General features: G+C 40.1%; 1 protein-coding gene across 1 annotated transcript in view; it reads right to left on the reverse strand.

Moving 5' to 3' along the window:
• ankzf1 (ankyrin repeat and zinc finger peptidyl tRNA hydrolase 1) overlaps positions 1 to 11,031 on the reverse strand; it is a 70,822-nt gene extending 59,791 nt beyond the window's left edge. The window contains exons 1-2 of the mRNA XM_039755960.1: positions 11,014 to 11,031; positions 88 to 234 (exon numbers count right to left, since the gene is read on the reverse strand). Of these exons, the coding sequence (XP_039611894.1) occupies positions 88 to 211 (124 nt within the window). The 5' untranslated portion in view covers positions 212 to 234; positions 11,014 to 11,031. The remainder of the gene's footprint in view (positions 1 to 87; positions 235 to 11,013) is intronic.
• Between the last annotated feature and the right edge of the window lie 14,794 nt (positions 11,032 to 25,825).

The following is a 25,825-nucleotide window of genomic DNA, read 5'->3' on the forward strand; positions in this document are numbered from 1 at the left end:
AAAACCTTGTGGCATTTTACATTATCACATTATGAATTACTTTTCAGATTGCAAACACAGAACTTCAAAAAAGAAAGAGATCCATACCTTCCTTCTTTACACATTTTCCATTGGACACAGGAGCATTGTGGATTGAAGCAACCTCCTTCAGACCATCTAAAAGTGTAGGATCCAAATCAAACAAAGACCTACACTCTGGAAACTGTGACATCCTTGTCACATATTCTTCATTACCTATGAAAAACATATATAAATATTGTTTTCCATTAATTTGTCAATTTTCTAAATCCACTATTTGAATTAATGAGTCACATGGGCCAGACATTTTATATACAATGCTGTGACAGACTTTACATGGAAATCCAGTTATGTCCAAAAGCCCCTTCACATACTCACTTACACTTACTCAATCAGTGTCAATTTAGAGAAGCTACTCAAATCCAACACATTCACACATCTATTTGCTATGGAAAGAAACCAGAAGAACCTGTGCAGGGTTATGTGCCATCAGAGCCTGTTATGGCAGCATCAGGAGCAAGTATTAAACAGGGTACAAAAAACCTGCAGGGCTCACTCAACATACTTTACATTCCAACACTTTCTGATATTGGTTTACTTTAGTGATGTCAACTTAAAATACTTTAGTTTCCCTTCTTATCCCAAAGATGTGTATTTGGATAAAACTCTCATGAAGACAGACAAAGCTAGATCATACATTTTCCATGGATGACAGGACAGATTTACAGTAAGGCACAGGTGCTTTAAGGCAAAACAGCTTTATAACTAGAGAACAATCATGTTACATTTAACAGAGCAATACAACATTATCACCTCCAGAAAATAATTCAATAAACTATATACAAAAAATGTTCAAAATGGTCACACGTAGAGTGTGAGACAAAATACCCATGAATATGAAAAAGATTTTGTTCAAACACAACACCTTCTTCAAAGGTATGAAAATACAAAGACATGAAATGCATGAATTCTCAACTATCGTGAGACCAAGATGGAATTTCACCTTTCTGTGTTAAGGAACACTAGGATAACAGGAATATAGAAACTGACCTCTTTCTCTGGTCAAACTGAATTTCTGACAATCTAAATAGATTTCCTGTGGATAATGTTGGCCATTAAAATTGCAACACCAAAAAAGACTTAAGATATAAAAGTTATATTTATGTCGCAGGTTACATACTGTATGATAAATGGCATATACAAGTAAAAGTATAGCTTGGTTACACATGCAAAATGCACACTAATCAGTATTTTGTGTACCCACCATGGGCAAAATTAACTGCTTGAACAAGGTCTGGCATGAACAAGAAGTAAAAATGGATTTGTGTTTGAGGAACTGCGTGTCATGTAGCATCTATACATGCCCAAAGTTCATCCAGAGTAAATGCTGGTGATCTCTGCCATTCCAGTTGTCATCTGACCATGTCCCAGATGTGCTCAATGGGGGATAGTGAACGTGTGGGCCTGAGAAGAAGTGGCACATTGTGGTCATCCAGGAACACCGTAGGACTTTCATTTCAATGCCACTTGTGGTCGATGCTTGTCCAGTTGAAATATGTCACCAATGAACCTTTGCAGACAGAGTACCTTCAACATCTCCATGATGTATTGCTGGTGAAGACTCCAGGAATGCATAAGATGCAGGAACAGGTGTTGAACCCATGGCTCCCCACACTGTAACACCTGGAGCAGGACCCATACAGTGCGTCAAAATGCACACCTCTAGGATCATCCACCTCAGTGCCTAGATACACGGACATTTCCAACATGGTGCAGTAAAAACTCATCTGAAACTAATTGCAATGCCAGTCATCCTGCCATTAGCAGCGTTCTTGGCACCACTGCAGTTGCAGACACCTGTGGTCAAGTGTCAAGGGTGTCTAAAGCAATGGGCAGCAGGCAAGAAGGTCCCACAGCTGCATACAAGGTAAATACTCTACCGTGACCAGTTTTCAGTTTCAGACCAGTATTACACATTTTTCCAGTGTTGCAATTTTAATGGCCAGCAATGTTGCCTTAAGCTTCTAGTAACTCTAATAACAAAAAAAGTCTATTCTCAATTCTACAGTGCTGGCTCACACCACTAAAAACAGCTGTAGCTTCAAAAAATATTTTGATTTATGCAGCAGCTTTAAAATGAACAAAACAAAAACTACTTTAAGACTCAAATGATTTTAGTCAAACATATTATTCCTACACTACTTGCTCCTGTCTGCAATATTAAATTTACATTGCAAGATTTAAAGATGGACATTATTTGACCTGAAAATGCAGATTACCTACTTTAGTACATATATATAAATATAAATATTTCTAGTAAGTTAAGTGCTGTACAATTCTGTCATACCAAAAGCATAACAAAATAAGTGAATGGCTGGTATGTACAGTGGGCTTTTTTTCCACTACCTTAACCAGTTAGCAACATAACACATAAAGGATGAATGCTATCGGATAAACAACCCACAAGCTTTTTAACATTTTGACTAAATGGGCAGCCAGAAAACGAGATGTTGAAATATATATATTTTTGTAATAGCACTATACTATTAAGTATCATCAGAGTGTGTAAGCTATTTACAGGAAATTAATGGAATGTTAAGCTAACTAAAGCTTAGTAGAAAGCTGCAAGGTATAAATATTGCATAAGTTTTATTTTCAGTTTTCTTTATTCACATACATTTGTTTTCATTACCTTTATTAAAATAAAGTTCACACCTTGGTAAAACATTATGATTTTTGTGTATTTTCTTGTTACTGAATTTTGATTGGATAAAACATTATTTATTGCATACTAGCAGAGGTGTCTGGCACTGCCTCAGATGTGAAAAAGTACAGGTGAAAAATTCACTTGGGAGGAAAACTTCTATCATCAAAAAAAATTTTCATTGACTAAACCCACCATGGGAATATTTATGCATACCTACAAGTCCCAAAAATGCCTTGTGAGATTTGTGAACTCTTTTTAGACCCTCCCCAATGGGGGAACATTCCGAAACATGATTGATGCATCTATCAAGGGCTGCTTGTCCATCGCAGAGGCAACTGCAGGTTCACAGCGCCCCGCAGGTTCGCAGCACCACAGAGGAAATGGCAAGCTCATGTCTGTCACCCAATGGGTGATGTGGGGAACACAATAACTTGGCCACTGACCTGGCCCCAGCCCTACCCATTTTCTGTGTTTGTGTGCAGTACAGTGGTAGCTCCCACTGCAATAAATAACCTTACTGTTCCTGTTCCAAATTGAATAAAGCTGATTGTCATGAAAAATCCACAGACTCAGCCTTATCCTTTGGGTGCAAGGCAGCAACTCAAGTGTCACCACCACCAATGGAACACCAAGACGCACATAACATCCCAATACTGGCGGAGCAAGATGAGGCTCCTGCGGGCTCTCCTATCTTTGTATGCCCCAGGGATGTACTGGTGAAGAGGACTCCTTTGGATAACCCGAAGTCGATCTTATTCTGCTTTGAGCGCATGGCAACACTTGCACATTGGGATAGGGGAGGTTGGACAGCTATTTTGCCTCCATTTTTAACCAGAGAGGCCCTACAGGTCATGCAAAACCTCTCTCCCAAAAGGCTCAATGTGTATGATTTGCTGAAGTAATAGATCCTCCTCTGCACGGCTATGAGTCCAGTAGCCATGCGGCACCAGTTTCATTTATGGCACATTGACGTGGACCGGCCTATATGAGCACAGATTCAGAACTCAGTGGTTCTGATTCAAAGCTGGTTTGGCGGGGACACCTTTGAGCGCATTGTGGAGAAGCTTGCTATTGACACAATCCTATCAGGGATACTCGAGGACCTTTCTGATGAGATGCTCCGGAACAAAGTCCATTCGCTGTTAGACTTGACCTGCAGACTGGAGGGTGCCCAAGCAACCTGGAAGCAGAGTGGCTATCTGGGCTTGGTCCCAATTTCGATCCAACCAGCATGAGTGAAAGACGCCACTGTAGGAACTCCATAGTGGGGACTGATTGCAGAGATCTTTTGCTGTGATCAACCGGTAGAGTCTTGGCTACCTGCAGAGCACCTCCCTCTGTAGTTTACAGAGAGGGGCTCGTCACAGACAAAGTCAATCAAAGAACAGGGTTGGAAATTAAACCTGAATTGTCCAATGACGTGGGAGACAAATCCTCAAATGAGGACCCCTGACAGATGGGGGTGTCACTCGCGCGAACATCCTTCCCAGACCAGACACCCGTTACGGACCCTAACGAAGTAGCAGCGGGGGGGAGAGCATGATGGGCACAGAGGAAGCAGAGACTGTCACTTAGGGAGAGTTTGCCCATCTGCAACAAGCCAACAGCAGCTTCAATTTTGCATTCAAACAAGCCCACATCGCAAGTGGCTCTTACTATCTGTAGAGGGAGGACCTGAACTTTAAAACACCACACTTTTTGATTAAGGATTGTTTCTTGTATTGGGTGATTTGCATGTGGGTTGGGTGGATCGAGCAGTAGGTGATGCCAAGCAGACATTGGGAGATGGTATTAAAAATTGCTCATGCCCACATTTTGGGGGTCATCTCACTGAGGAGAAAATGAGGGAACAACCCAACCTCATGGGATACTGTGCTGCCTTTTCTCCTGCTTGCTGTTCAAGAGTCTCCCAAAGCATCCAGGTTAAGTCAGTTCAAACTGCTGTTCGGCTGGCAACTACGCAGGGTGTTAGACATTTTCAGGAGGAATGTATGGGGGTTTGTGAGGCACCTCGCAGGGCAGATTTGTTGATCAAGTTGTTTCGCTCCAAGAACTGATCTCAAAATTGTCCTCTATTACCGTGGAAAATATGCAGCATGAACAGGAGGCACAAAAACTTAATTATGATAAGAAAAACAAGCTCCACACGTTTAAGGATGGAATTCGAGTACTGGTGTTGAATCCTCCAGACCCACATAAATTTCAGGCGAAATGGCTAAGCCCAGCAGTAGTACAAGAGCGCATTAGTCCAGTGAATTTTAAAGTCAGAACTCTCGGTCAGTGGAAACCCATGCAGGTTTTGTATTTTAATCTGTTGAAAAAGAGTGTCACGGCCTGCATTAGGCCCTGGTCACATCAGCAGCAGTCGCTCAAACTGAAGTTGCTATTGGCAATGATTTAGTGGATGTCCAGAAAGCAGAGACACTAATTAGAAAGACACTGATGTCTATTTAGCCTTGCCAGTCAGAAATTGCGGAACACAAGATTTTAACTGCACCCGGTGATACACGTGAAGGTGAAACAAATGCTGAAATTGGGGGTTATCCGCAAAAGCAAGGGGCGGAGCCCAATTTTTCTGGTCTCAAAACCAGATGGCTTGGTCCGGTTTTGTATAGATTTCTGGCGCTTGAACAAGATTTCCAAGTTTGATTCATACCTGATGCCGCATACCGCCTGGTATATCTCAACCCTTAATCTCACGAAAGGGTACTGACAAGTTCCCGTGGAGGAAATCATTTGCAAGAAAACCGCATTCGCTACCCCCTGATAGGTTTTTCGAATTCTCCAGGCTCCCTTTCGGTCTCCATGGGGCCTCATTGACTTTTCAACAGATGATGGACCAGATCCTGCGACCCCATTCCGTGTGTGCGGAAATGTATCTTGACAAAGTGGTAATTTTCAGTAACAATTGGAGATCTCACCTTGCTTGCCTGCAGGCGGTGTTTGACAGTTTGAGGCAGGCAGGATTGACGGCTAACCCTAAGAAGTGCGGGATGGGTATTTTGGAAACCCATTATCTGGGGTATTCTATGGGAAAGGGTCTGCTCAAGCCTCAGATGCGGGAGGTGCTTGTGTATCAATGTCCCGAAACGCAGAGGCAGGTTTGTGTCTTCTTCGGGCTCGCGGGGCACTACAGGCAGTTCATTCCCAATTTTGCACATTGGGCTGCCCCCTTTACTGACTTGAAAAAGGGCAGAGAGAACTGTTGTATGCCACTGACCTTGCCCCAGCCCTGCCCATTTGCTATGTCGGTGTGCAGCTGAGAATGGTAGCTCCCACTATAATAAATAACCTTGCTGTTCCTGTTTCAAGTTGAATAAAGCTTTATATATTAAATTGCAAAAAATTATCTTTTTTTTCATATTGTCTGAAATCATCTGACCATTCTGCTTTGGAATGTTTTTTCAAACCATGTTTTGGTCATAAAGCCGTAACAGCAGTACTACTTGAAACTGCATTGGTAAACTAACTTTCTGGTTTTAAGTACAAAAAAGAGAGCACAAATCTGAGGCATACTTTCCACTGAACTATATTTTGACTCACTTAGCTTTAGCTTTTAATCTCTAATTGTACACCTCTGTTAGACCAAACTTGATGATATTACATGACTTATCTTGTTAGCTAAGTAATGTGCTTTAATATCAAGGATTCATGTCTAAAGAATTGGGAGGAAGTCAATTCTTTTATTGAAAAAGCTCAGTACCATTTGAACATGCTTCTCTGTCATCCATGATGCCACTTTCTAGAAAATGGATATTTCAATACTATTTTACCCAAGTATGCATTTGGGTTGTTTTGACATTGATAACTGACATTTGAACAAAATGAGAAGATTAACTTGAGATTTTTTATGGACAGTTTGATATGGTTTGCTGTTGTTCAAGCTGAGCTCAACATTGAAGTTCACTCTATCAGGAATTCTGAGATGTCTATCTTCCATAAAAACACATGAGACAAAAAGTTTTTCTCAGCCATCACTACAGACAACATATAAGAAACATGAAAAAAAAAAATCCTTTTTTTAATATGCATGTTTAAGCATGAAAGGAATATAACTTAACTAGATGTCAATGACAATAATTGTGCGTATTTTCCTTCAGTACACTTTGTACACCTGATTTATTCAAAATGAGTAATTTATCTATTATTAGTTTTTATTTATGTATTATGTCAGTTATCAGTATGACAATAAGATATTTTGAAGAAAAATTAAATTTAAACCACATGGAATAAGTTATTTTAATGGGATCTGGATATACAATTTAAACAGATTATTTTCATGGGAATTGTTACATATGCATAATAGAACTATTTTACATTACAGCGAGTAATTAAAACCATATTAAAAAATAGTCAAACATAATAATTTGAAAGTAAATTATGTTTCATGTTGTGTTAGAGTTATTCGTTGCGTAATACGATTTTGTTCTGTTTGGCTTTGAAATTAACACACATATACTTTTTAAACTTACACTTTTACTGTAAAACTTTAGTAAAAACAATTAGTTGAATTAAATTTCCATCAATATCACATTGAATTTTGATTCTGTGTTTGGACTTTCATTGTGACAATGCAACGTATAACTGCTTGTGATTGAACTCGTTTCTCTCTTTATTAAATAAAATGACTTTTTCTTATATTTGGCTCTGAAAATTGTTAATTGTCTTTGCAAAAGCTATCCTAACAGGAAACTGTTAATGTTTTAATATGAATGGCATCTCAAGATCTCCTTTGTTGTCTAATGCTATCTACGGAAAATGCACTACATTACCTTTTTTGGATACACCCTTCTTTCTATAGCAATTTGTGTGTTGGAAGACCGGACGGTGCTAACAGTTGTAGATATTCTTCGGGATATTATAAGTTGACGTTTCATTTTCTACACGATCACGACCAACTATTTCAGCATAGTCTATTGATACGCATTTAACTAATTTGACGTGTAACCGACTGTCATTTTTGGCGTTTATTCGTTTGACCTCATCATTTCTTGGTGCTAGGATTGCCGTGTACTCATTTTTTCTGGCAACAACCCTTCGTGTTGAATTTCTGCAATAAGATTTGGACATAATACGTCTTCTTTAATTGGGAACTTAAAGTGAGGAAAACGTTAAAATTTAGAAGAGCTCAGAGTGCAGGAACTGTGTCTGTCAAAAGCATTCACACGAATGAGAGGTGAGAGTACCGTGTGCATGGTTGAATATGGTTGAGAGGAGGGCAAGACTTGAAAAAAATCTCATGGCCAAAGTCTCGTCTTGCGGGACTTGAAAAAATATCTTTAAAAAAAGTCTTGTGTCGGGCGGCACGGTGGCGCAGTGGTAGCGCTGCTGCCTCGCAGTTAGGAGACCTGGGTTCGCTTCCCGGGTCCTCCCTGCGTGGAGTTTGCATGTTCTCCCCGTGTCTGTGGGGGTTTCCTCCGGGCGCTCCGTTTTCCTCCCACAATCCAAAGACATGTGGATTGGCGATTGTAAATTGGCCCTAGTGTGTGCTTGGCGTGTGGGTGTGTTTGTGTGTGTCCTGCGGTGGGTTGGCACCCTGCCTTGTGCCCTGTGTTGGCTGGGATTGGCTCCAGCAGACCCCCGTGACCCTGTCTTTGGATTCAGCGGGTTAGAAAATGGATGGATGGATGGAAAAGTCTTGTGTCATCCCAGGATTTTTTTATGTAATAAAGAGATATTTTCAAGAACTTGTCCCAGTCCTACTCTTCTAAAAGGAGCAAGAAACACATCAACTAATTCCACCACCTTTGTAAACTCACTTAAAGGTGCCACAAAGGCCTGAAGACACTATTTCTCAACTGAAGGATACATTTATTTATCAGTGCACATTAAGCTATGCAAATGTAATTAAATCCTTTAAAAATTTTCAAACAAAGACAGATTACAAAGGATACTGAAACATCTCGATCCAGGCTGCACAATAATGCAAAAACTCACATATCCAAAATAAACATTAAATGTCTAAATTAGGTTTTGTAAGAAAAGGACTCTAAAGCTAAAAGCAGGCTATTTCTACCAAATGGGACATCTATCCAACCATTTTCCTATTTAGGATGATGAGGGAATCAATGCAGCATATCCAAAGAAAGCTGGGCACAAGGCAGGAAGAATTCTGGACAAGATTCCAGTCCATCACCAATCCACACTCTGTCCTACCAAATAAAGCATGCACATTATTAATGAGAATCATTCTCAAATTCAGTGATTCAATGAAATGCAGATTTTTTTTTTCAATTAATAAGTCACAATACGTGCTACGTTTCCTTTTATTGCGACAGATCTTTTTTTTTTCCTCAACTGTCAGGCAGTCACAACACATGCTACACTGCCTTTTATTTTATTGTGCTTTCAGGACACAGATGTAAGTCTTAACATTCTCAAAAGTATTGAATCCATCACATTTATGCATGCTACACAATCGGTTAGTCAAGTAAATTCATTTTTCCTCATCCAATGATTAGCAATTAGTTACAATAACTTTAGAAATGTGTGAATGAGTGTAAATCAAATAGCTGTGAAAAATTAAAATTGACCTTATTAAATAGTTTGACCATGTATAGTAATTAGTTTAATACTAGCCATGTTTGAATAATTTAAAAAATATTTTTAAATTTTATCTATTTTATCTCAAACCCTCTGTTATCCTTGTTTGTCTGAACCTCACGTCCGTCGCGTGCCAAGATACATACAGACTTTAGAGTTTTATTATACTGTAGGTTTTCTCAATCACTGGTAAAATAACTTAAAACAATTTAAAGTAACAATTTTAATTGTAAGATATAACTTTAATACATACTTGAACCAATAACATTCATCATGTGACAATTTGTTATCAATTTTACATTGAGTTGTTGCTTTGACAAGTGCAATACAGTTTTACACAAGCAAATCTCACTATTTAATGATATGTCCTCTGATATGACAGTACAAATGAAAAAAAGGCTTAATATAATTTAACCTTATTATGGTTCCAAATATGTATTTTTCTATGTACTATCCAAAATACTAGATCAGAACCCCAACACTGTCGCCAAATCTAGGGATTATGTACATTTTCCCCATGTCTGCTTTGGTTTTCCACAAGCATCTGTCACTTCCACTAAGTGAGGCTTACTCCAAAAAGCAGTACAATGGAGTAGCGCCTTGACCCTGGTTTGGTTCCTGACTTTGACTTAAAGCGTCTAGGAATTAGCTTGCGACTCCTCGCCGCCCCCCTCTAACTGGAAAAAGAAACATGAATTTAAAAAAAAATGTACATGTAAAAAAAAAATACATATTTGTAAGTTAATCTGCACCAGTTAAACTGCATTTCCTTTTCAAAAAATGATTTAACATGAGAGTAAAATGTAAATGTTATTTATTTAAACCAATAACCTGCAATTGCTCAGCGCTTTGAGTAGTGAGAAAAGCGCTATATAAATGCAAAGAATTATTACTATATCCCTTACAGCATAAGCGTGAGCATCAGTCGCGTTTTACGTTTGGCTGTTAACACGTCTTCCGACGAGTTCTTCACTATTCATTTAAAGCACCCAGTCGTGAGCTTCAGAATACATGACTTAGCTTTTGTTGTAATATCTGAAATCGAGTTCAGCCTCATAATTAGTGCCAACAACGCAGCCAATATAAATAGAAACTGGCACAATAAGAATCACAGAAAGAACACCAGCCGATCCATTTTAAAACTGGGGTTACAGAAAATAAACTACGTAAAAGCTGTGAATGAAAAACTTCAATGATCCGTTTTTCGAAACGAGGCAACTATACTTGCACAAAGTACCTTACCTTTACTGGCTGCTAATTGTTTTAGGCTGCTGATTAACACATTTCAACAACGTTTTGTCTCCCCCGAAAGACATGACACTTAAAATACGCTGACGTTACTGTTTACTACAAACTTTTAACTTAATGAACCAGCGGAAAGACGTAAGGTACGAGTGCCGGCAAAGGACAAACATAACCTGAGTTTCATAATCTTGAATTTTTACTCTCGATGCTGCGCTTTGTACTGCTTTACCTTTACATCTTCACATTTTTGTATATATTTGAAATATTGTTGACTGTAGATCACTCTAGCAGAAAGCAGGGCATTAAAGGTAAAGTTAGATGACCACGTCTATAAAGTGATGTACTGTACACTGGTCCACGATCATACTGTTCACTTGCCCTTCATCGCAGGGGCGGACGAAACATTAAGCAAGCGCCTAGGCCCCCCCAAAGTAGCTAAAGGGCCCATGATAAAATGTATTTATGAACTTTTCTTTTAATCTTATACATATTTAACTTGCGGTTATAGCTGTTATTTTCAACGGCCTTCTGTCAATGTGGGCCCAGTTCAGTTCAGGCTACATGGACTCTTCCATGTTACTGCACACTACTGCGCAGTTGCAAAGTGACGCCAGAAAGAGTAAATTTACAACCTGCCAAATAAAAGGGGTTTGTATTGTGGGGTCAGTAACGTACCAGAACAGTATGTTCTACAAAAAACAAATTAATAACTAGAAAATGAAATAACGTTACCCAAGTGGAGTAGAAAAATGAAAACAATGAGAAAACAAAAAAAAAGTTGCAAAGATCCCAAAGGTATTTTTTGTTGAAATAACCTGCATCTTGATACTAATTATTTTAGAGGACCTTTTTAACATGTTTCAACAAATGCAATAGCCAAAGAGAAAAGAAAGCAACTGGATAATGTTCTGGCATTGTCAGAGTATCAAACACCACCACCGTGTCATACACTTCTGATGGTAATAATGAAAGCACTGTCTCATACAGTTGGGAGTGGGCAAAGTATGACCTATGGCACAAGTGCAAACAGCCCGCATAATTTAATATTCCATACCTCATGAGGTCCTCTTAACAAAATGATGTTGCAGTTTGCTGGTGTCTTCTTCTTTCAGCTACTCCCATTTAGGGGTCGCAACAGCAGATCACCCATCTCCATCTATCCCTGTCTTTTACATCATTTTCTGTCACACCAACCACCTACATGTCCTCCCTTCCCACGTCCATAAACCTCCTCTGTAGCCTTCCTCTTTTCCTCTTGCCTGGAGTGTAGTAAATTTGTCGTGAGATGTCATCCAAAGAAACCAAGCTTTTACTATAGTAACAGAGAAAGGCTTCAGGGGAATAATTGTCCATGTTTTAGCTGCTTGCTTGTCGTTGTCTTACATGCTCATTTGTAAAGAATATGAGTTTGTCATTGTGGCTGTGTGCATAAATTAGTGTAAAGACTGTCGTTTTACAAAAAAAATGTGTGCAGGTTAAAAGCTGATCTATAGAAATGGATTATTCCTGTACTTCTCAGATATGCATTTCAGATTACCATCCTTTGTTGTGAATTTTGATTTCAGGACTTTGAGGCCTTAAAAATTACATTTTCTGAGCTCTCAAGATACTGAGCGAGGAATCTGAGTGTTTGGACTTGTGAGTGTCCTGGATAATAACCAAAATCCAGGTCTTTAATGACCTCTTGGGCACAGCCATCAGCAGTGTGTCTGTCTGCGGAGAGAGTGTTGAGAGGTTTACGTACCTTGGCAGTGACTTTCATGTCTCTGGTGATTCTTCCTATGAAGTCAGTAGATGGATTGGGAGAGCATGGGGGTCATGTGGTCACTGGAAAGTGGTAGTGACGCTCCCGATATCAATGCAAAAGGACAAAGGTCCAAGTCTTTAGAGTCCTGGTGCTTCCTGTCTTGCTACATGGTTGCTAGACATGGATGCAATCCAGTGATCTGAGACAAAGACTGGACTCCTTTGGTACTGTGTCTCTTTAGATAATTCTTGCTGTTGTGGAATTAGTCTAATTGATTATCCTTTGGAACTGATGATTATAATGTATCAATACTGGATAAGCTGCTTGTATAGAAAATTTAAATTTATTTATCAATGCATTTTCAATCAAGTTAAATGTGTTGTATTAGCTAGCTTTAGGTCATGCTAGAGTTAAATATGAAAAACATGCCTATTTATTCCAAATAGCTAGAAAACTGCCTGTGCTTATCAGCTCAAGGCCACTTGCTTTCACAGTGAGCGGCCAGACTTCTGTCTGTCTGCCTGCTCAGACAGTTGCATGAATTAATGACAAGCCACGGATGGTGTGTTCTATTAGAAAACTAAGCGCTATTGTCTTAGGAATGCAGCTGGTTAAAACTTTAGCCTTGAGGGATGCTTGTGCAACAAGCAGCTATTCATTTAAGTGTCCCAGTATCTTATGTGTGGGTCCTCCTGATTATATTGCAAGTAGGAGACAGCTAAAGGGCATGAGTAAATGTAATACTACACCAGACCAGGAGGTGGCAGAATGTGATGACTCTGTCTGTCTCAATTTCTTGCAGACCATTCCCGGGAAATCTCGCCAGGTTCCGGCACCTCTAATGATGTCACTTCTGACTCCAGCCCCTCTGATGATGTCACTTCCGGCACCTCTGATGACGTAATTTCTCGTTCCGGAACATCTGATGATGTCACTTCCGGTTTAGGCATAGATGATATAATTTCCTTCCCCAGCCCTTAAAACCACCATCTTACCTCCAAGTATTCAGTTCTATTTTCAGTTATTTGAACATCTCTCTTCAAACTTTTGCAGCCAGGATATATATATACTGTATATATATATATATATATATATATATATATATATATATATATATATATATATATATATATATATATATATATATTGTCGAGGGTGCCATGGGCCACGACCCAGCCGGGACACCTTGGAGGACCAGAAGTGGACGTGTGCCCATCTGGGATCATGTTGGGGCCGCCTTCCTAGTTGCTTTGGGGGCCACGGGTTCAGGGCGTGGAAGCCCTACCCTGTAAGGGGCCGTGGTCACCACCAGGAGGCACCCCAATGCCCTGGGGACCCTGGACCTCAGCACTTCCGCCACACCAGGAAGTGCTGGGGGGAAGAGAAGCAGGGACACCCGGAGAGCTTCCGGGAGAACAGCCGGCACTTCCGCCACACTGGGGCATGTCAGCGGGAGATTGCTGGGGAGCACCTGGAGTTCATCTGGGTGTGGATAAAAGGGGCCGCCTCCCTTCATTCAGGGCGAGAGTCGGGAGTAGAGAGGACTGAGCTGGAGAAGGCAAGGAGGCAGCCTGAAGAGAGTGAGAGAAAGGCATTGTGTGGCCAGGACTTTGGGGGTTTTGTGGTGCACTTATTGTAAATAGTTGTGAATAAACGTGTGTTTGGGTGACAATGATGGTGTCTGCCTGTCTGTGTCCGGGTCAACCTCCACAATATATATATATGGGTGGCTGCCCCAAGCCTTTATAATGTCTGAAGTCTCATCCTTGTCACATATATAAATATACAGTTTATACAGTCCAAAGAAATGCTAAATTGGCCAGGATGTGTGTATGTGTGTGTATGTCTATAATCCAATGAATCTGGTGCCCTATCCAGGGATTGTTTCTGCCTTGCACCTGATGCTTGTTGGGATATGCTCCAGCTTCCCCACGACCCTGCTCTGGATAGGAGGGTTTGGAATGTGGATGGACATATTTTTTTATATATCAGGTGTAGTAGGAAGGCAAGGATAAATTGACATTCTTGCCAGCATTGATGATGTTGTCTTATCCATGCCAGGAAGCCATTGTAATGGATGGACATCTTGAGTAGACAGGCATCACAACTGGGAAGGTTGGTGTACCCACTCCTGGACAGGAGGCCAGGATAACAGAAAGACTGAGGGAGGCAGCCTTGTACAAATATATGTACTTGTAGGCAGTATTCTTCAAATGATATCACCATTTGGACACCCGTTGGACTGTTTGGCATGCAGCTCTTGTTGGTGTCCTTCAGAGCCACTGCAGTGAGCTATAGTACTACAAAGAGGCTCCCTTATTATCTTGGAGATCAATTTTTCTCTCCTCAGTCTCTCTGAACTGGTCATGAGGCAGTGGCAGTGTTTTACTAACCACAGCACAGAGAAGAGACTGTTGTTGGGGCAGCTGGTATAACTATTAATTTTTTTTCCCCTGGTCCATCATTGCTTGGTATATACTGTATGTCCTGGAGGTTAGGGAGCACATTCCTTGTGATGCGTTCAACTCTCTGCACCGCTCTCTGTAGAATTTTTGGTTCTACCATATGTTGTTTTCAAAACAGGGAGCCTAAAAACTCTGATGTGGTAAAGATGTGCCTTGTTCGCCAAGGTGTCAACGTGCTTGGATCAGGTCAGGTCCAGTGATGTGGACACTGAGGTACCTGAGAATATGCACAATCTCCACCTGAGTGCAGTTAATTCTGAGGGTGTAGTAGTGCATCTACAAAGTCCAAATCAACTTGTTTGTCTTGCTAACTTTCAGGAGAAAACTTGTCCTGACACTAGTGTGACTTGGAGTTCACTTCATCAAATTAAACCTGCTCATTGTTGTTAGAGATCAGGGCTACCACAGTTGTGTTGTCAGCAAACTTGACAATAATATTAGAATCATGCAGTCATGCAGTCACATATAAAGGAAGTTTAGAAGAAGACTCAGAACACAGCCCTGTGGAGACCCTGTGTTGAGGATGAGGGATGATGATGTATGGTCTCTCACTCAAACGAACTGAGGTCTGCCTGTTAAGAGGTTACAAAGCCACCTGCACAGTGAAGTGTTCAGACACAGGTCCCTGAGCTCAGTGATGAATTTAGAGGGGTTTACTGTGTCAAATGCTGAATTATAGTCTGTAAACTGCATTCACACATAATTTCCAAATCTGTTGTCTAGGTATTGTATGTAGGATCAAGGTGATGGCATGATCTACTGAAGCTAATATACAAACTGAAATGTTAGGGTCTTTGGGCATTGAAGAGCATATGTAATGTTTGACAAGCCTCTTGAAACACTTTTAGTTTTAGTCCAATTCCACCTATAGCAGTAAACAATGAACACTAATAAAAGCAGCAGAAAAGCTAATCAATGCCATTGAAATGAAAGTTTATAGATTAACACTAAACATCTCATATAAACAACATGTGATAAATGTGGAGGTCTGGAAAAGAATGAAGTTGCAAGCAGGCACATTTCTACTGGTTCACATTAGGCCGGATTTATACTTCATGCGATGCGACTTATGCTGCAGCGGACGCTCCTGCTATGCAAGCATTGTACTGTTTATACTTGCACATGTACTTTACGTAAATCTGAAGGAATCCACCAGGTGGCAGTGCAAGATATTATCACGGTGAGAACAGGTTAAGCTTCTCTGTGTTGAATTGCGTGGAACACCCATTAAATTCCGATGACACCTTACCGCAATATCTCTGAAAAGGATGTTTAATGATTAAATCCGTCAGTCCAGGGATTCATCCATTTCAGCTAGCATTGGGCATGAGGCAGAAACAATCCCTGGACAAGGCATCAGCTCATCACAAGATGCATACAAGAACTCACATACACTAGCGTCATTTTAGTGTAACCAAATCTGCAAATATTTGGAAGATATTTGGAGCACACTGAGAAAACCCAGCAGGGAAACACGCAAACTCTAGGCAGGGAATATCAGCGACGTGACTCCCTGCAAGACAGCAGCGCTAACACTTCGCCACCGTATCACCCCCATGTGTGTAATTATTAACAGTATTCATTATTCAAACGAAATTACCGATTTATTTGTAAAATGTAACATACATATTTTAATGCATTTCATCATGAAAGTGCTATCAAATATAAATCTAAGGATTCTAAATGTGCAGAGATTTGGAATATTATAAATTTAATGTGTTCTGTGTGGTGATCTATTGCTGTTTGCCACTGCTGTCAGGACCGGAGGAAGCCCTAGCGAAAAAGATGGCACAGAAAATGGTATGTGAGACTTTCAAAATGTATCGTGTCATTATGATCGAGAATATGCGACGCTTGAATATAAAAGCACCATGAATGCATCCGTATGTCGGCATTTTGCTTCACCACATTGAACCATTCATCATACATCGAAGCAAGCACACCAATCTTGTAGGATCCGTTCTGACACATTCCAACTTTTAGCACACTGCGCCTAACCCCCCCGACGTTTTGCTGGTACTGCAACTCTTGCACATGTCACATTAATTTCTGAAGACCTGCCCAGAGGATGCATCAAATGAACGCTGGGAACGCATGGCAGCCATGATGCAGACGTGTATGCGTTCTGAGCATTAAGTATAAATGAGGCCTTAGGCAGAAGAAACGGTCACAGTTGCCAAAAATGACTCTAGAAGGGACCATGTGAAAGTTAAAGGGTTCAATCACAAGTTAAGTAGACACTTCCGGGCTATGAGAAAGCCAGGGAGATCCTCCTCGGGCAGCACCTCTTACCATCCCACAGGGAACCCTACAGGGCTGTACTTCCAGACTCCAATTCCCATGCAGCCCTGCGGGTATCCAGACAGGGACCATACCTGAGGGACACTGTCATCTATAATGGTAGGGGAAGAATTACTCCCCTGCTGGCTCCTGACATCTTTGGGCATCCCAATCAGTACAGGAATCATAAGGCGTCCCGACTGGGTATTGCCCCCATTTATTCCATCCTCCTGTTATGCATCCTGGCTGGGGTAGGAATTTGCCTATGTCTTGGGCGGGATGCCCACTTGTCTTCTGGTGCATGTACAATATATACAGATATACATATGAGTAGATATAGATTGTGGCAGACGACCAGGGACCTTGCCCCACCGGGACATCTAGAGAAGGGAAGGACCGTAGAGAGGGGAAATATCTCCCCTGGGTGCAAGAGGGCAGTCCCCCAGGATTCCATCAGAGCTGGGAAGCTCAACCCTGTGGGGGTCTGTGGCCACCGCCAGGGGGTGCCTGGGTGGTCCCTGAGCCCTGGAGGACAGCACTTCCGCCACACCAGGAAGTGCTGCTGAACCAGGAACTGTGTATGCCCGGAGTGCTTCCGGATACAAGGGCAGCACTTCCACCACACCAGGAAGTGCTGCCGGAAGACCATCACAGAGCACCTGGAGCACATCCAGGGCAGGATAAAAGGGGCTGCCTCGCTCTATTTATGAGCCTGATTCGGGAGGAGGAGGACGAGGTTGCCTGGGAGGAGTGGTGGAGGAAGAAGATTGGTGTGTTTTACTTTGTTTTATTTTGGTGTGATTGGGACTGTGTTAGGGCTGAGGGACACGGGGAAGATGTGGACCTCAGCTGAAGAAAATAAAATCTTTTGTTGATTCTACACGTGCCTCCGTTGTGAGTCTGTGTTGGGTCAGGTGCATATATAGCACCTTTTACAAGATATATAGACAAAAGACAATAACAAACAACACAAAACATAAAATTAGCTGGATTTGTTGTATATATTAAATTACAATTAATAGTTCTCTGAATCAAAGTAATACTTATGGTTCAATGTGAGGATTGCTTTGCTCCTTTCCTGGTCAGTTTTCTCCACACACAAGAAACAATTTTAGCAAGCTTTATTACTTTGTTTAGGAGCTTGTCTTTCTTTGCCTTTAAGGTTGCGGCCGGTACTAAACTTTCTCTTCAAAGGTTTTACACACAGTATCACAGTGCAGCTAGCAAAATTATGCCTGCCAGGTCATTTAGTCAGCCACTGTCACTAGCACGGCGAACACCTGGTTTACGGTCTCTCTGTCTCTCAGTAAGGTTGTACTAATTATGGAGTATTCCGCTCTTCTGGTCCAGTGCAGTTGCCCTTTTGGAGTAAAGGCATTGCTTCAACCTCTGCAGTGGAAATACCATATCAGCTACAGGTTATGGCTATGGGCAGCCAACGTTGGGCAGGATAAACTGTAGCTTTGTGAGAAGAGAGCGGTTAGTTAGGGTGTGGTTGATGTTTTAAAGCAGGGGTTCTCAACATCGGTCCTGGGGACCCCCTGTGGCTGCAGGTTTTTGTTCCAACCAGATTCCTAATCAGTGACAACACCTTATAGCGCCGATCTCATTTAATTAGCTGGTATTTTTTTTCTTTTATTCAACATTCAAAAAAGCATAGCAGCATGATTTTTACATTTATAAGACATTTAGAAATACTTCTGCTTTTGCTATAGATTTAAATGCTTAACTCTCTTTTGTTGATTTCATTTTACTTTGCCCTTTCTCTCTGCAGTTTTTCCCCCTTCATTGTATCTTAATAATGACAACTTAAAACGAGCAGAGCAGACTCCCAGGCAAACAACACTGAAAAATCAAAGGCTGCAGCTACTTTAGAGTCAGACCCACTAATTAGTAAATAATGGATTAATTAAACAATTAGAACACCTAGAAAAGTAGAATGAAAATCAAGATGAAAATACTGTTAAAAAGAAAAAAATACATTATTCCTATATAACTGCTTTCTACATTTTTTTTTTTTTAGCAAAGTTAATTTTCTAATTAATATATTGTTCCTTAAACACAGAATTTGGGAAATATAATCTCACATAATTAGCCCAGGAGTTCAATTAAAAACAGAAGCTGGTTGGAACAAAAACCTGCAGCCACAGGGGGTCCCCAGGACCGACGTTAAGAACCCCTGTTTTAAAGGAAGGAAGAGAGGTCTTATCATTGAATTCTTGGATGCACATAAGTCCATCCTTTTGGCTGACCATTGGTGTTCTGCCCCTCAAGATCATCAGTTTTTGAGTTCCACAATACAGATAGTGACGTTGTAGCTGGCAATAAGAGTGTCTGCCCCTGATTTAAGCCAGTATCTGCATTCTAGCCATTGCAACAGAATAGATAATGTATGTCTGTCCTACAAAGGCAGTGGTCAAATATGTCAAAGTAATCCATAATTCAGTTTATCCTGTCTGCACATTATATTTAGTAGCAAAAACAAATAGATAAGATGGTTATCCTATGAATACAAAATATTTCATTTGCCAGCTCACATCAGATTGGAATATATTAAAGCCTATGTTCTGTGAAACAAATCTATGAATATAAACTGGCAGTTTATTATATTCTTTCCCAGGTCTGAAACAACCAACAGAATAATGTTAAACAGGTGATTGCAAAATCATTTTAATTGTAGTAAACAAATTCTCAAAGGCAGCCAATTATTTTTCACTAAAAAGGTTTACCTACTACTGTTATTCTAGAATGCATTTTAAATGGTTAGTTACACTAGAGTGACAGTTAATTCTGACTATGCTACTATGTAAAAGAAAATTGCTGTGTGCTTGGTGTGTGGGTGTGTGTGTGCGCATGCCCTGCGGTGGGCTGGCGCCCTGCCCATGGTTTGTTTCCTGCCTTGCGGCCTGTGTTGGCTGGGATTGGATCCAGCAGACCCCCGTGACCCTCTAGTTAGGATATAGCGGGTTGGATAATGGATGGATGGATGTAACTGTAAATATTTTCCAGGCAACTATTATTGCAGTATGCATTTGGGGAAGAAGTGGCAGGAGCAGAAAATCCAGCTAAATGTGAGGAAGACAAAAGAGCTGCTAACTGATTTCAAGAAGAAAGTTAAACTAGTACAACCATTTGGTCTCAATGGAAGACAAGCTGATAGAGAGAATAGCTTTAAGTACCTTGGAACCATATTGGACAATACTTAGAAGGCTGAGGAAAATGAGCAATTCAACTACCATCTTTTGGAGCTACTATACATGTTATATTAAGAGTTTTCCATTCCTGACATTGTTTGGGGGACAGTCTGTGATTAATAATAATACATTTTGGAAAATAACCCAATTGGGGTCTGCTCTCTGTGGACATTCACAATCATGGCTTCAAGAATTGTATAACAAAACATAAAAAGGAAAAGCAGATAGAATTGTAAAGGACCAGACACACTGCTTAAATAATGTTATCTTCTGGGAGAAAATACTTTTAAAACTTTTAAATAGGCCAAATTCAAATTTGTTGAAATAAACAACCATTGTAGAAACCATTTAATGTATTTAAGTGTCATTAATTTGTATTTTATTGAATGACTTGCAAGCAGTCTGTTCTTGTATGTTTCTGATTGAATCAAAGCAAATTTCCATTCATAGGCAATAAAGGTAAACTACCTAACTAAGCTATCAGAGGAGGAACTTGGATGCCTACAGCAATAACAGCCTGCACCGAACAGTAACTCTGATTAGAAGAGCTGCAGGTTTCCCTCCTAGAATGTTATTTAGATGACCCTAGTAACTGGTCTTGTAATGCATTCTAATATCTGACCTTCATCCAATTAGCTTCTTTTCCAATAAACACAATTTTTTTGCATTATATCTCATGAGTACCGTCTGAATGGAGTGTCAGTTCTGTATACTAGTAATCATCTATTCTGCAGCGACTTGAATTTTTTTCATTAACTTAGGGGGCTTTGCCCCCTGCTTACTTCTCTCACCAATCCTCCCCCCCCCCACACCAGCGCTACGCACTGTTGTGAAGAGGGGGGGCTGAACATAACTCAAGGAGACCCAGTCGCTCCTCTGAAACCCCTCTTAAATGGTGATACAATGGGAAACAAATAGTTTTTTTTTTAACCTCCTCTTTGCTCGATCAGCTGCTGCGCGATCTGCATCTCATGCGGCACTTCAAACGTTTAAAAGCCTGTACAGCAGCTGTCCTTTTGTCTCACTGCCTTGTCTGTCTTCTCTGCCAGACACCCTCAAACACTATTCAATCTCTTTTCACTGTTCCGTTATTTCACCGAGTAATATTTTCTGTTTGTTTGCACTAATGAAATCTTTACTATCATTTTTTTGAGACTTTCGAATTTTCCTACTTCCATTATCTGTAGCCTGCTCTGCATGTGTATTATGCCAACTTTTTTGAATTCTTTACAACATTCTACTTTGTCTTTTCTCAGCCCCAGGTGTGGTTAAAGCTCTTCTGGTTATTACTTTCCTTATTTCCAGAATTTGCACATACCTGTAGATTATTTTTGTTCTTTTTTGCTTTCTTTTCTCTCCAACACTTTTGGGTTTTTTTTTGACACGCTGCTTTTTCTTCTTCACTTAGTCGTTGACATGTCATCTAGAATGTATACAATTCTTAAGAGCTGAGAGCACATGAAGTCTCCCAAAAGCATTCCAACAACTGAGAGGTTAGATGACGTCATCTTGTTTGAAAATAGTTGTAAGTAGGCCATGAATTGCAAAAGTCACTGTCTCATGGGACTTGCTTCCAAAGGTTGTAAGTATGACGTGACTTGACCGTCTCGCAGGATGTGAAAGTGTCTCTCTGTCTCTGTTCTCTGTCTTTCTTCAAAAAATCACGTCTCATAGCAGGAAAAAAAATTCTCATCCCAAGATTTTATTTTATAATAGAGAGATTTCTTTCTGTATTTGATGTTTCTGAAATAAAATCAATAGCTATTAATAGATAAACTACTTGATAGTGCACAAAATCAGTAGCGATTGTATTGTAAATTTTACAACCATAGCAATGGACCTGGTTTGGAGTAAAACAGTACTGATTTTAGCTTTTAATAATACGCTTCAACAAGAGCTAAAAGACAATATAGCCTGTAAAAATGTATCTAACATCTAAGATTATGTTATTCATTTTTCTTTGAAACACATTATCTGAATTTTCAAAAAGAAAGCAGAAAAAAGACCAACAACTTTAGTTCAGCCACATTTCCTGTCTTAAAGCAAAGATTTTTAAATTGTGACTTGATTATAAATCCAGGCATTTGTTGAACTAAGTGCAGCAGAAAATTGTATTATCTTATCACTAGTTAAAGAACTTTGTATAGACAAAATATGAACTAAATAAAAAATAAAAATCTAAACTATTGATGAAGAGTAAATTGGTAATGGGGTCATCAAGAATATTATGTACATGTTATAATTACAGATATTTCTTATGAAGAAACATCTCTCCATATCATTAATTCCTCTATTTTCAAAATAATTATTTGATTTCTGTGGCTGAAACAACAAACTTGTACAATAACAGGAAATGATAAAATTGGAGTTCCTAACTACTAAAATGAAAAATGTTGCTATTACGTCAGCACTGCCTGGATGTCCCCACAAAAATGGCAGTATCTGTAGTTACTCTCTCATTAATAATTTATCTAATTGGACACAACTCTTTCCAATTCAAATGTAATAACCAAACCCTTGAGTCAAAAAAGCAAAGGTGAGCAAAACTGTGTGAAAGAGAGCGGTTTATTATTAAAAAATGTACTAGGGGGCTTTGCCCCCAGCTCGCTTCGCTCACCAACCCCCGTGTTTGGTTTTCTGGATACACACTTGTAAGATTTTTTTTCTCTTTGAATTGTTGCTGTTTCATTAGTTTCACTTTTATTTCAGAACTTCTGTTAAAACAGTATTTGGAATCTTTCGTGTCCCAATATGCTGAATCTTTTAAATGAGGTCTGTGAGACTTGTATTTAATGACTTTGTACCATAATTTATGATAGGTTTCTCTGTTTGGAGTTTCAGCACAGACAAAACGATCCACATCATCAGCAATTAATAATTAAACCCCGTTTTTGAAATTCTCTGACTTAAACTAATTTCCTTTTGTTTGCGTCAATGCGATCTGTACTATCTTTTTTTTGATACTGTAATGACTGACATAATAAAGTGTCACAAAATTTCTACTTTAACAATCGCCTACTGCGTAACCCCAAACACAACTTTCTAGCACCATCTCCAACCCCTCCTCCCACTGGTCTCGCTTCCCCTTTACCGCATCAATCAGCACCCAGCTATCAGTCTTGCATGCTGTACTCTGCTCTCCCTCGATCGGACCTAACAGTCACTTAAAACAAAAAAGGCTTCAGAAGGGGTGGGACGCTACAATACTTTCGAATTTTACTGCTTTCATATTCTGTACCTTTCTCTGCATATGTATCGCGCCTTGGGTCTCTTTTCTCTGCGCTGCTCTTTCTTCTTTGCTGAGAGCACAGGATCTGTGTGTGCCACGTGATTTTACATGACTGAATGTTTTGCTGGCTGGCCATGCTCCTATTTGATAAGAACGGCGTGTCTTGCAAGGATCTTATGTTCCATGTCCCCGCGAGACTGCCCTGGGACAATCTCTTGGCACAAAGTCTCATGTTTACGGTCCCCGTGAGACGCTCCGTGGCCAGTCTTTTTTGTCTCGCAGGTCTTTAAAATGTCTTCCGAGAACTTCCAAGAAGATCACGTATCGTCACACTGCTTTTCCATTCCAGGATTTTTTTTATATATAGAGAGACATTATAAATATAGAATGGTATAGGGTAACAAAGCACAGACTATGAATTAAAAAAACAGACCTGCTGCCTATGAAATTTATTTGTTCAATAGGGTAGCTAGCCCACTTATCTTCCTTTTTGTACCTCCTGCCACCAGTCAAGTATTCCAGGAAATTTGGCTTGACATCTAGTATGATTTAAAAGAATTTGCCATGTCTAGGAACAAAAACATACAAACCGGATTCCAAAAAAGTTGGGACACTATACAAATCGTGAATAAAAACTAAATGCAATGATGTGGAGGTGCCAACTTCTAATATTTTATTCAGAATAGAACATAAATCACGGAACAAAAGTTTAAACTGAGAAAATGTATCATTTTAAGGGAAAAATATGTTGATTCAGAATTTCATGGTGTCAACAAATCCCAAAAAAGTTGGGACAAGGCCATTTTCACCACTGTGTGGCATCTCCCCTTCTTCTTACAACACTCAACAAACATCTGGTGACCGAGGAGACCAGTTTCTCAAGTTTAGAAATAGGAATGCTCTCCCATTCTTGTCTAATACAGGCCTCTAACTGTTCAATCGTCTTGGGCCTTCTTTGTCGCACCTTCCTCTTTATGATGCGCCAAATGTTCTCTATAGGTGAAAGATCTGGACTGCAGACTGGCCATTTCAGTACCGGATCCTTCTCCTACGCAGCCATGATGTTGTGATTGATGCAGAATGTGGTCTGGCATTATCTTGTTGAAAAATGCAGGGTCTTCCCTGAAAGAGATGACGTCTGGATGGGAGCATATGTTGTTCTAGAACCTGAATATATTTTTCTGCATTGATGGTGCCTTTCCAGACATGCAAGCTGCCCATGCCACATGCACTCATGCAACTCCATACCATCAGAGATGCAGGCTTCTGAACTGAGCGTTGATAACAACTTGGGTTGTCCTTGTCCTCTTTGGTCCGGATGACATGGCGTCCCAGATTTCCAAAAAGAACTTCGAATCGTGACTCGTCTGACCACAGAACAGTCTTCCATTTTGCCACACTCCATTTTAAATGATCCCTGGCCCAGTGACAACGCCTGAGCTTGTGGATCTTGCTTAGAAATGGCTTCTTCTTTGCACTGTAGAGTTTCAGCTGGCAACGGCGGATGGCACGGTGGATTGTGTTCACTGACAATGGTTTCTGGAAGTATTCCTGAGCCCATTCTGTGATTTCCTTTACAGTAGCATTCCTGGTTGTGGTGCAGTGTCGTTTAAGGGCCCGGAGATCAAGGGCATCCAGTATGGTTTTACGGCCTTGACCCTTACGCACAGAGATTGTTCTAGATTCTCTGAATCTTCAGATGATGTTATGCACAGTTGATGATGATAGATGCAAAGTCTTTGCAATTTTTCGCTGGGTAACACCTTTCTGATATTGCTCCACTATCTTTCTGCGCAACATTGTGGGAATTGGTGATCCTCTACCCATCTTGGCTTCTGAGAGACACTGCCACTCTGAGAAGCTCTTTTTATACCCAATCATGTTGCCAATTGACCTAATTAGTGTTAATTGGTCTTCCAGCTCTTCGTTATGCTCAAATTTACTTTTTCCAGCCTCTTATTGCTACTTGTCCCAACTTTTTTGGGATTTGTTGACACCGGGAAATTTTGAATCAACATATTTTTCCTTTAAAATGATACATTTACTCGGATTAAACGTTTGATCTGTCATCTATGTTCTATTACAAATAAAATATTGACATTTGCCATCTCCACATCATTGCATTAAGTTTTTATTCACAATTTGTTTAGTGTCCCAACTTTTTTGGAATCCGGTTTGTAAATTTGCCAGGTCCAACATGTAAAATGTCATGATGACTTGGGTATGATGCTCTAACATTAAAGTTGTCCTATGTGTGAACAAGCTAATCCCAATAAATTCCTTTAATGCTTTTCAGACAATGTAAAACAGGACACATACAGTACTTTTAAGTGGAACTGTAGCTTGAGTTCTTTACCTTCTCCTTACCATCACCAAATAAGAAATGAAAATAAATGC

The sequence above is a fragment of the Polypterus senegalus genome, chromosome 6 (genome assembly GCF_016835505.1).
Source record: "Polypterus senegalus isolate Bchr_013 chromosome 6, ASM1683550v1, whole genome shotgun sequence".
NCBI lineage: Eukaryota > Metazoa > Chordata > Cladistia > Polypteriformes > Polypteridae > Polypterus > Polypterus senegalus.